At 38.3% G+C, this 12,890-nt stretch overlaps 1 protein-coding gene across 1 annotated transcript in view; it reads right to left on the bottom strand.

The window, feature by feature from the left end:
• Positions 1-8,627, bottom strand: part of LOC139119000 (substance-K receptor-like) — a 34,255-nt gene extending 25,628 nt beyond the window's left edge. Inside the window, exon 1 of the mRNA XM_070682609.1 lies at positions 8,343-8,627. Within this exon, the coding sequence (XP_070538710.1) occupies positions 8,343-8,627 (285 nt within the window). The remainder of the gene's footprint in view (positions 1-8,342) is intronic.
• Between the last annotated feature and the right edge of the window lie 4,263 nt (positions 8,628-12,890).

Below are 12,890 nucleotides of genomic sequence, written 5' to 3'. Positions count from 1 at the left end.
TATCCCCATAAAGTGTCGCCGTCAATTTAGATTCGACACTGGCCAGTGAAGCGGTATAATTTACAACCGCGTCGCTTCGACGCTAATATTTAATGTACTGTAGTTCACAGCGTTAATGCCTACGTTGATTAGATATGAATTACATGTAAGGTCTATCGTTTTGCGAATTACAAGGTCATAGTTGTCCGAAGTTTCCACACGTGAATTTAGACATGTGACACTGAGCGTGCAAGTTAAAGTGGTTTGTATTTTCTTATGTAAGTTATATTCGGTCCTGGAACTGAACACTGGATACGACTCCATCCGTGTTTAAGTTCAGTGATTTTTTATTTTGATACAGTCAGAAATTACACACAGCTTTGAAGTCCACACTTGTAATGCATTTGACACACTAGTCCAAACTACCTTTTGTGATTCGGTTATATACAGTCACATGCTACGCATCATTGTGGCGCTGATACATGCAAAGAGCAAGTTACTGGACTGAACATTTTAGAACAACTGTTGACTAGGGAAGATTGAATGTAACGTCTGCGCATGCGCATATTCTAGAACGCGTAAAGAATATGGCGGTATCGTCTGCGACCGTAACGAGTGGTGATAAGGGCGGAGCTCGATTTTTCGGCGAGAAAATTGGATGATGTGTGTTATCATGATAAAAAAACAGTAGATGACCATATTCGGCAACAGCATTCAGGTAACAGAGTCGCCCGACGACAGTCTGTTTTATGAGGCCTTAGGCCGAGGGAAATTAACTATTTTAGGCTACTCTCAGTCCCTCAGGCAACAAAAGTATGCTGTTACCCTCATAACTAGTCAATACGTGTGTACCATCTTGGCGAGAACAGTGGTGTGAGCGCGTCTTCACTCGTTTCCAAATAAAGATTACTCTCAAAATGGGTTACATCAGACACCCAGTCAGAGGGTCTATACAGACCTTGTTACATATTCCATCATCTATCCCTTCAGTTAATTGTTTGGCATTTCATAAGACAGTTACCATGTTCCAGCTGCCATTGAAACGCATTAGTATCTTATTCCATGAGTAAACCCCCCGGTGTTGTCATTTGCGGAGCGACCACGCGAGATAAATTGAAAGTTGCAGACCTGCTTCATCGCCCTTGCCTGGACTTAATTACTTGGCAAATGTGACAAAAACATTTCATTACATTGGCGATGATTAATTATTCTGCAACAGCAGATAGAAATCCCTATGCGTTATATTACTGTATTATCATACGGTAACACGTCGTCTGTTGTGAGAAAGCCTCCGGTAATAAATTTTTGGTAGAGAACACAGTCTATAATCGGTTTTGAAAACTAATACTTTAAGGGTATGATAACGCTTCAACCATTCACATGTAGCTCAATTTACTCCAAAGCCCCTTATAAGCACCTTAGGTAAAACGCGCCCCAGGGAAAGAAAGTCGGACTCTCACACTTTTGCAATTTTCTCTTGGCCTACCACTTATGGTGGCTAATTGTGAAGCTTATTGGAATAATACAATTTTCACAAGCTTAGTTTTGTAAAACCGGGAACTTTGTTATCCCCCATAGAGATAATACAGGAAAGATGGCCATTTTGAATTATTCCAAATTGGTCATGTGTGTCTCTGGGACCAAAATTTGACCCCCGAATTTTATTTTCATTTTAAAAAATACTTGTTGAAAGATTAATTGTCGGGTATATGTGAGCAAAAGTCTTTTAAAATTGAGATGCAAACTACTTAAAAAGGAAGAAGGGATCTTAAATTTTATTTTTGCACTTTCTTTTCGCACCTTTTAACATCTGGTCAACGAAACATGAATAGAATGAAATGAGATAGAATAATACATGAAATGCAAATGATTGACACAAAATATCCCAGCGATCGTTTAATGCCCGGGGTAATTTCTCATGTACACTCTTTTCTGTCATTAGAATGCGTTACTCCAGATGTTGTGTTTACACTTCCTTATATATATATGTTTTCTATACTCAAAGCACAAATTGAGATTTTTATTTCTATGAAATTACTTAAAACGACCAGTAGCTATACTAACTTTTGATGACTTCTTTCATTAATGTTGTTTTCAATAAATGTCAACCAGACTCTTTTAGAGTATCTGCTCCGAGGTTTTATAACGAGTTGCCCACATCAATAAGAGGCTGTACAAGCCTTTCAATTTTTAAACGTGCTTGTTATAAATTTTATTTACAAAGTTTTACTGATGCTGTCACCTTCTGATCATTTTATGTTGTTGTCGATTTTGTTGTGTTGCTGTATGTTTTATGTTTTTTAACTCGCCCCTTGTGAAAGAGGCGTATACCTATCAAGGCTATCGAGTTGAAAAAATAAAGATTATTACTTTCTTTTTGTACTCCCAATAACATGTTGAGATATCGTATTCAGCTTGTCAACCCAGCCTGTAAATGTGTAGTTGTAATTTGATGACAACTGAATTCTGGTCCGGACTAGAATTCAGATGTAAACAATAACAGCACAGTTTGCACGACATGTTCTGCATTGACAAGTTAAATAGTTAGAGTTTCAATATGCTTTTGGAAGAAATACAAGGAACCGTAGTTGACGTTAAAGGCAGAACCAGTGAAAACAAATTGTCAAAAGTTATAGTTGATCCTTTCACTTGAGTCGATGTTCATGACTTCCGATGCATCCATGGTTGTTTATATCGATCAAATACAATTCACAATCTATTTCTATCTATTCAATATGATATATCTCTGATTGAATTGAAACTCCAGATCAGTAGACATTACTTTGAAACTTCTGCCATGATGTGGAAAATCTTAGCTAGTTTTAGAAAAAAGGTTCATAGCAAGTTAAAGGTTTCATTTAAAACATAAACAAAGACTCGAAGTTCTATAGAGGTGTTCCTTATTTAATTTGAAAACGGTGAATAACTTTAATCTTTCAGGGGAAAATGCTGCATATGTTTACATTATGCTATCATGTTGCTGCATGAAGTGAGGCAGGCCAATGTTTACTTGAGAGATGGAAAGACTATGCACCTGGATAAGTCTTCACTTCTACTTTCAAATAATCATTATACTATCTAGAGAAGCTCAAGGTCTTTTGCTGTAATAGATATCACAGATATCCATAAGCAACCGTAGCTTAGCAACCTGAATCTCCCTCGGGTTTCACTTTAAAATGAGTAGAAATTGAACTGCAATTAGTGCTTTGTGTAACCTGGTATACCATTGTAAAAGTCAGGTTTCATGGCTGTGGGAATAAAGCTGTCTTCTCATTAGTAGATAAGATGCTGAAGCGGATGTTACCTAAATTGTGTCCACGGTCACGTCAAATGAGACACTCATTTGGATCAAGATGCCGCTCAGAGAATTGCATGATTTAACAAACATTGCACTTAATTATGGGTCAAATAAAGTTAGCTCTGGTCGCCTCTTTCGGGTTTTAGCGTTGGAACGTCAGGGGCGCCATTGAAAAAAATAAGTTACGCAACTGTAAATGTACATGCAAGGAATGACTGAGTGTCACATTTTGTCTTGGAAGAAATGATGCTTTCTCTAACCTCTTCTAAATATATAAGAACAAAAGCTCATGTAACTTTATCGTAATACAATGCAATTGGGTCTTTATAATATGTGGAAATAGCAGTGACAAACAATCAATACAAATTATTTTGAAGCGTATGTGACGAGCTGATTTTGATGCGACATTTTGTTTGATACGCAGCGACACAATATTGTCAAAGGTTTCTCCGTGCTACGTGTACCTAATGGAACAGCATTTTTAAATGTGAAAATTTTATAGCATCGAGAAACACAAGGTAGAATGTTTTACGATCCTCTCTAAAATAGCATTTCTCTGAATGGAATGTTTCGGCGTTTTGTCAATTACAAAAAGAAACGCAGTGCAGACATATTATACCAGTACAAGTCACAAATTTATTCATAAATTCTGAATATATTAAGCAACATTGTCGTCGTCGCTATCTTCCATTCATATACCTCATTAAGGTATTGACCATCTGTCAAATCTTCCAATTCGTTGGGTAAAACAGGGAATGATGTTATTTGTCCCGGCGCCTTTTTTCTTTTTGATTAATGGCCGGTGACAATGTAATGGACATCGGCCGTCTTCTTGAATTTAAGTGTACTCCGAATATATCTTACAATGCGTACTTTATTCGTTCTTAGGTCTGCCATACTGAAATTTGATCAAGAAATACACCGGAGACTAATGTCTAAACGTAGTCGTTTTGTTTATCCCGTGTACGAGATAGCCATAACACATTTAGTTTGTAAAGCAGGGCACTTGTTTTACAACAGGTCAACAACTATCACTGATCGATGCAAAAACGTGGCGTTGTTGTTACACACGCAAATTTAGGTACACTGCGCCTGTGGGACAGACATTCAGATTGTAAACCTTTACACATACCTTCCTGATTCACCACTTGTGGTGGTTCATTTTAAAGCTCTTGGTTTAAAAAATATTTTCACCGTCTTAGTTTTTCGAAAATCGAACATTTTACATGTCACAGCAGAGTCCGTCATTTTAAATTTCAAATATCAGTAAATCTTGGGTAACTTGTTCCTCTAGTATCCAAAGTTGCACAATGACCCCTGATTCTTATTCTTGATTTTGAAAGAGAATTGTTGAAAGGGTCCTTGAGGAAAGTTTGAGCAAAGATTAAAGGTATACTGTCACCTGTAATCTAAATATGCCCATATATGGTAAAGGGGGTGTTCCTTGGTATTCCAAATGCCCGTGTGAGGGCGCTGGTTAAAAAAAGCGGCCACCCGCTTAAAATCTGTGATTGGTTAGATTTTCTCTTTCCATGGTAACTGTGGCAAAATTGGAACAGTTGACAGTATACCTTTAAGTTGAAGTCTTTCACTTTTGAGGCACATACTATAGTGAGTGTGACATCTGATGACTGGAACTCTAGGAACAAAACTAGCTGAACGCAAGTGGTGTTTGCTTTTCCTCGTATGTGCATATGTTCGTCCTATTTTGTCTTATTCGTATGTTTGTTGAGAGACAGCAAGCGAAAGTCGTGCAGCACTGTTTGACAGTTTCGAATCAGGACAAAGCAATCAACATCAGATTCCATGTCGCCCTAGCTTAACACTCTTAGGAAAGCGCTAATAAACGTGTCAAACACCTTTTGCTTTTATCAAATTACCACCACGGCACTGCATTTTCCCACATGCTCTAAACTTTCAAGGGATCCTATTGCCGCCCTGAGCAAACTCACCAGATTTTCCTTCATCGGCACCAAATAGCTCAGGCTGCGGAATTGTAACGGATTTATCATCGCTTGAAATTTTAATCCGTGTTCTTTATGCCTCTGCAGAATTTCTGAGAATCTGGTTTCACAAACGGCGCTGTTAGCATCAAAATCGGATATGTGATGCGTGACTTGTGGCTGATAATTTTCAGTTGTATTTCTTGATTATCTAGCAAAAATAAAGCCTCACTGTGCGGATGCAGTAAATAATGAAGACAAAATCGTTTGTTTCTCTATCCAGGGGCGAATGACCTTCATGTGCCACATGTATTCAATATAAATCAAACTGATAGTGAAACTAATATGGCATTGTTGTAATGCTGTCGAACGGTATAGGGTATACGTACGTACGTAGCCTGCCTGCCTGCCTGCATACCTACCTACCTTCCTACCTACCTACCTTCCTACCTTCCTACCTACCTACCTACCTAACTACCTACCTACCTACCTAGCTTCCTACCTACCTACCTATCTACCACAGATACACATACATACATACATACATACATACATACATACATACATACATACATACATACATACATACATACATACATACATACATACATACATACATACATACATACATACATACATACATACATACATACATACATACATACATACATACATACATACATACATACGCACGCACGCACGCACGCACGCACACACACACACACACACACACACACACACACACACATACATACATACATACATACATACATACATACATACATACATACATACATACATACATACATATATACTTACATACATATAACATATGTGTACATATATGTTTGTGTATATGTCTATATATTATCGTCAACACAATAGGTCTACTAGGCTAATGTGATAAACTACGCCATTTTTATTTAATGTCTACTTCATATCATAATATCGTCGACGAGATGATATTCAACACTTGCGTTATATTTGTGTATCTGTAGCTTATATAACTTGCATCGCTATTCTATATCTAATTAACGTAATATTATGATATCCATCCCAATTATTTCTCCTTCCTTTAATATAATATTTTCACGATGTGATTTGTGTTCGTGTAAGATAGAAGAAGTGGCAAAATCTATAGTTCGGAGACGCATTTAATAATACTAGTATTTCAGTGTTGAAAGTATTTTTTCTAAAATGTCGATCAATTGTTGAGATTTATATTGTGGGATGACAAGTATTTAGGGTATAAGCTAAGTATTGACAGGTTTTCATTATGTGCTGTCCACAACTGCCGTTGTGAAAGGTAAGACGTGAACATCGAACACCTGCCGACACTATCAGTGGGGGTACTTACGATTGACATCAGAAATCGGCGCTTCGCCGTGGTAACCGTGTTTTCATGATTTATGACGAGGAAGTGTGCATGGTCACCTTCATTAATGCAGAATCAGCCCCGGAGTGACAGGGATTTGGACTGTAAAATATTGACAATTCTTCTGTGGTGTGCAACTTATGGGAGCTCATTTTGAAGCTCATTGAGTAAGCAACCTTTTCATCGTGCACGTTTTGTGAAAATCAAAAACATGATAACCCGCCTCGGAGTTAACACTGGAATAGCGGCCATTTTGAATTCCAAATATCGGTAGATTTAAAGTCACACAGTTTGAATGGTGACCCCGGATTGTTATTATTGAGTTTGAAAAAGGTCGGATGACAGTTTCTTTGAGGAAATCTTGAGCAAAAATGTAAGTTTTTTTTCAATTTCGAGGCGTTAACGATATCAGCGATACATTTTTTGTTTGATTTGGATTAAGCATAAGTGCAATGGCTATTAACCTGTTGCATTAAACCAGTTGCCCCGCAGGTAGTATTCATCTAAAACATACGTTTTTCTGCAAAGCTACCTTCACCACAAGCTCTCGCTAACCGTGTGTATTAAATCATCCATGGTTTTCCTGATAACACTTAAGTGCAATTCAACGTAGAATGTAAGAAACACAATGTTGTTTATTGGTAATATCAACCCCTCTCGGAGGCATTAGCTACAGATTCGGTGGAGTTTTCTTTCTTTTCTACTTGTTATCCACAATGACTTGATTTTAGAAACTACCTTTACTAATAACCATCACGTGATACCTTATAATCACATTTTACCCTTTAGTTTCTCATATGTGTGTGTTCCTTTCTAAACCCTTTCACGACCTGGTGTTGAACCAGTCTCATAGTTTTCTATAGAAGAGTTGGACCTCTAGAGAGGGAAAGCGGGGTGAAAGGGTTAAAGTAGAATGCGCTTACGAAAGGCGGATAATTGGATTCTCAATTTCTTACAATATTTTCGGTCTACCTCTTGTTGAGGCTAATTTTGAAGCTCTTTGAGTAAAAAAATGTTTCACCGTCTTAGTTTTTTCGAAATTCGAAAAAAACTGTTTTGCATCATAGAGTTAACACAAGGATCACGGCTGCCATTTTGAATTTCAAATATCGGTAAATGTTTAGGTAATGTTTTTGTCTATAATGGAACTTTGCACGATGACCCCTGGTTTTCATTTTTGATTTGGTAAGAGTATGGTTTGAGGGTTTCGTAGAGGAAAACTTGAGCTAAAAGTTAAGTTTTTCACTTTCGAAGTACATTCTACCTTAAGCTAGAAACCGTACAAAAAATTTGATGAGTATACTCTTTAGCACCGAGCATCAAACAAAAAGTGGTCGCTTGAAATCTAAATTATGTGCAAAATAGTAGTCAAATATTTTGTCATGTCCCTATTTCATTACGAGATAAACTGCAAATGTGTAGTAAACACGCTGAGAGACACTGCATACTGCAAACAATATATACTCACAATCGCACCCGTTATTGGTTATGCTAAGGCTCCAGTCGTGCATATCTGATGAAAGGTGAATCATGATAGCACGATCCAGTACTGTACACTGTCTATAACCCATTCTATAGCTAACTTCAGAAGTTCGTGAATGTGGAATATTGCGTCGTTTCAAACTTTCTTTGTGTGTATTGTTGATACAATTAAATAAGAAACGTTGTCGTTGCTCATTTAGTTTTTAATAGTAAAACACAATATTCCCCGCATGCAGATTCATATGTTGGAACTTAAGATAGTTACCTGCTGCAAGAAGATAACGATGGGACACATTGCGGTGTTGAATATCCAGCGACCGTACATGATAGTGCTGAAGGTGAAGGGCATACAGAATATGGCCATGGTGAGGTCGGCTAGAGCCAGGTTGATCAAGAACAAGTTCAGTTCAGACAGTTGCCGCCGGCTGAAAAGCAAAACCGTGAGGACGATGATATTACCGATGGTTGAAAGCGTTATATTTACACTGAATGAACTGATCAGCCCTATTCTCCAATCTAAAGGTAGTTCCATTTGCTGGTAGCTGTCCATGACGTGTATGATTCAACCATCTCATCGTCGACGGTTGCAGCTATTTTTTGTCGCTGCTGCCGCATCAGTGTTTTGGTTCAGCATGTACTCCCTGATCTTAGCTTCGACGGCCGCCCATTCTTCGTCCGTGTAGTTATACCCGGTATCCATGGCCCTAATCCGACCCGGCTGTGATAAACCGTCGCCTTTTCTTGAAATAGCGGCGAAAAGTGTTCATGCGTTGACGACAGCACGGTATGCGTCTGTCCGCTGTAAGTCAAGGGTGCCCTCCACCTTTACAATTTGGTGCACTCGGGCAGGTTGCCGGCGTTCAGTTAGTCAAGGGGAGCGCAATACACAAACTTCACGAAAACAAATTGATTAGCATTTGTCCGTTACATGACGTTGGTATGCAATTGTAGATCTCAACCTATCCCCGATGAAAGGAGAGCTCAACAATACTCGGATGCGGGATGCGGTCTATATAAACTCGCGTGAATCACGTGACCTAATGATGGAGACAATTTTCATAAGTTGGACAGAGTTCTTTAAATGGAATATGACGTCTGAAATTTGAGTGTAAAGAGCAGAAAGCATAGCTTCAGGTAGTCTTATCCTATCATATGCAACTTTCTAATTTCCGCTAGCTGTATCGATTTTCCGTAATCTGCAGACTATTACTGGTTGACTAGCTTCATTTCAAGAAAAAATAAACAGAGTCTTTAGTACCCAGGCTTGGAGTTCCTGTTCCCCTTTCGCCTCCGCCTCTTCGTCTCTCATTACCATCGTCGTCGCAGTCGTCGTTACGGTTTGTTTTCGTCATTCTTGTTGTGTCGATGTTGTTGTTACGTCAGAATCCCATTAGAGGAATGAGTTAAGGCCAATAAATATATTTTTTGAAAGTGACATTTTGCAGAAATAATGCGATTATGCGATTGTCTTTTTATCTTTCTTCTCACCAGTTTAGCTTGACATTATTACTGAATCGGTTATTTTTAGCCACTGCAAAATACTTACCTTTCAGCATTTTAAGGAACACGAAAGGAGCTTTAGGCAGCTCCACACATCGAGTCAATTTATGCTACTAATACGATATCATGAATCCTTAAGGTTGTGCGTGGGCCATTCATTTTAATGTGCGATGATGACGAGCCGATTTTGTTGGATGAAACGGTAAACAGGGGCTTCAACATGGCACGCAAGTTTTGAAGCGATGCGTGCGGCAAGTTTTTGTTGACTTATATATATAAAATTACTCACAGCAATAACTATTATTTTTCCGACATGCTTTGATAATACGTTCTGCGTCATGTGGGACAATATCCATAAGTCAAAATTTAGCACCTACACTGCAGTGATGTCTGTATTCAGCGAAGAAATCTTTGTAAGACGGTTTACACAACTACATAGCAAGTATATTTTTCACGTAAATCGCCTAAAATGATGTTTTATTGATACTTATTTGACCAAAACAGTTTCAAAGTTTGTTCTGGTAGCATTCTTATTGGTCATTTATAGGCCTTGCTTAGTAAAGTCTAAATTTGCACAAGGTAACTTATAATCTTCTTTTATTTATTTATTTTTGGTGATTTTTTGAATTCAGTACGAGTAAGATATACATGCTTGTACGTCTTGAAAAGTCAGAGAAATCATCTGTGGAATATTACTGGAAATCTACGCAATTTGTACGTCCAAGATTGCTGTCTTTAAGAAAATGGGCGGTCATTTTATGAGGGATTTTTCCATGTAAATTGTCGTGTGATTAAATCGTGACAAACCTCTTAAAAATTTACTATAAATTGCATTTGACACATTTATCAGACTCCCACCATCTCTCTCTTGTTTTGGATAACTTTTGCAATTCCATGCGTTTCGAGCGCCTACTTTGTTTTCGCGGGAAATGTGTAACTTCACTATGTCTCATCAAATGGATAGTTTGTATGTTTATCTCACGATTCACGTCATTTGCAAACAAATCATGCAGTCGAGTGCCAGAAGCGTTTCTTTTCCTTGTAGTCGTGTCTTGTAAATTCTTTGCCTTTCCGACTATTTTGAGCTCCTCTAATAACACGCCCTTACGAAAAATGGTAGTTCGACCTTCTTTCCCTTGAGCAAAAGAACGTTTACATTACACACAATTCTAAAAACACTAAAGGTAGTATGTACCACGAAAGTGTAAGACTTAAAATTTTGCTCTAACTTTCGTCATTGAGATTTTCAACTATAAGCTTACTCGTACCAAATCAATAGGAATAAAAATCAGGGGTCACCGCGTAAAATTTGGTACTAGAGAAACAAATTACCTGACATTTACCGATGTTTGAAATTCAAAATGGCCGCCATCCCTGTGTTAAATCTGAGAGTGAAATTAAAGTTTTCGATTTTCAAACAACTAACATAGTGAAAATGTTTCTTACTCCAAGAGCTTTAAATGAGTCCCCCACAATTGGTAGAAAAGAATTGTAAAAGTTTATCAGTCCGAATATCTGTCCCGGAGGCGTATCATATTATCTTAAAGTTGATGTCTTCGTTCACAACTTCCCATGAACGCTCGTCGGCACTCTCTTTTCTTGTTGGCCCTGGAAATGCTTCTTCAAAGGTCATAACATTTTCGGGCGCCATCTTCAATACTATTCCGGAGCTGTTATTGTGGTTTCATGACGTCACAGAAATCACGCGTGATTTTTGCTGTCTTTTACATTCTTCTTTTTGACCTTGTTTTGTGTGAAGTATAGCAGTAGTGTCGATGACCGAATTTCAACCGGCGTATCGGTCTTCTCAGAGGAAACGCACGATATTTCCTCGGCCTACGGATTTCGAACATCGAATGGTGCATTGTTTTCTCCGTTTTATATGCAGAGTAACCAAAGTCAGGTAGTACCAGAGCAGAAATATATCCTATCAAAGCATGGCAGATAGTCGTTCGAAAAACCAAAGTCACGAAGTGATGAAAAATACAACACTTCTTAATACGGCAGTGTTTGCTCACAGCGCGGAAATCGGGCACGAGAGCGGCAAGCAAAGACGTCCATACGATGGTGATCCAAGCGCATAGTGTAGTGACCTGTGAATTTGCTGTTGTTTCAACTTATAAGAGATCGTCTCAGATTGTCGCATAAGTTCAAAAAGCGAAATGTGACGGGGGATGAGGAGGTTTGACCTCTATTCATTTAGTGAACTTCACTTCCGCAATTTTATTTTGTGATCACAAGTTCTTTGTGTGTAAAAATAAACAAAAGCTGCACCGTCACTTGAGCGAACAAATTCTACAGTAACCGTTTCCAGCTCATTGGTGTCCAAAACTCAATTTAACTGGCAGTAACGTTGTATTCTTAACCTTTCGTTCACCAAATTGTGAAGATAAAAAGTATCATTTTAAATGTGCTATAAGTGTCTGCCTGCTCTAACCACACTTCCTCATTTCACTCTCACTGTGTTGACCAAACAGCACGGAATACCTAAGTCTTCATGAGACGCATAATTCTCAGAGAAAATGTCGAAATGACTCTATTAGTTAACCAGTTCCTGGCTCTAAGCAATTCTTCGAAAAGCACCATAATGACTGCAAAAAGTCTTTGGAAACTAAATGTTTGTACACCATGGCGACTTGTCAACAACTGAAAAAACACAGAGGGATTCGGAGAAAAGGGTGTACAAGTTTGATGCTGGAAAGCTAAAAAAAAATATGTGACTGACTCAAGCCTGATGCTTCTGTGCGGGAAAATAAAACATCAAAGTTCTCATCATTTCAGTAATTTGAAAACGATGCAATCATTGAGTTTTTAATCGTATCGGCGTAGACCATGTAAAACTCTTGACTGGTGACGTAACTGGTGTGGGAGGATTTATGGTAAAGCTACTTCAAGTCGCCAAGTAGTCGTTTTTGTTACTCAAAAAGACACAAAATGAATATGACGACCTTGCCAAGAAAAATCTCTGATCAAATAAGATAAAGAGAAATTTTCTTCAAAGATTACGGAAATGAAGCTCTTATCGTTCCATAAAATAGCGAACGCACTAAAATCAACAAACAGTCCGGGTCAGCTCCAAAATTGGAGACTCATTATGATAATGTATTCCGGCATTCAGCCAATCATCGACCAGATTACATCATTAATAAAGTACAGTCACGCTGGGTCACAAATTACCCACCAAGTGTGATCGGCAGTTTTGGGCCGCTTATTAAGCCCCTGTCTTGTGAATTTCGACGAATTTCGACAGTCAACATAATCCAGTTCTCTGCAGAAGGTCATGTCCAACAAGGAGTCCGATTAGTGAACAAAT

The sequence above is a fragment of the Ptychodera flava genome, chromosome 19 (genome assembly GCF_041260155.1).
Source record: "Ptychodera flava strain L36383 chromosome 19, AS_Pfla_20210202, whole genome shotgun sequence".
NCBI classification, from domain to species: Eukaryota; Metazoa; Hemichordata; class Enteropneusta; family Ptychoderidae; genus Ptychodera; species Ptychodera flava.
The sequence above is the reverse complement of the archived record's forward strand: the minus strand, read 5'-3'. Positions and strand labels throughout refer to the sequence as shown.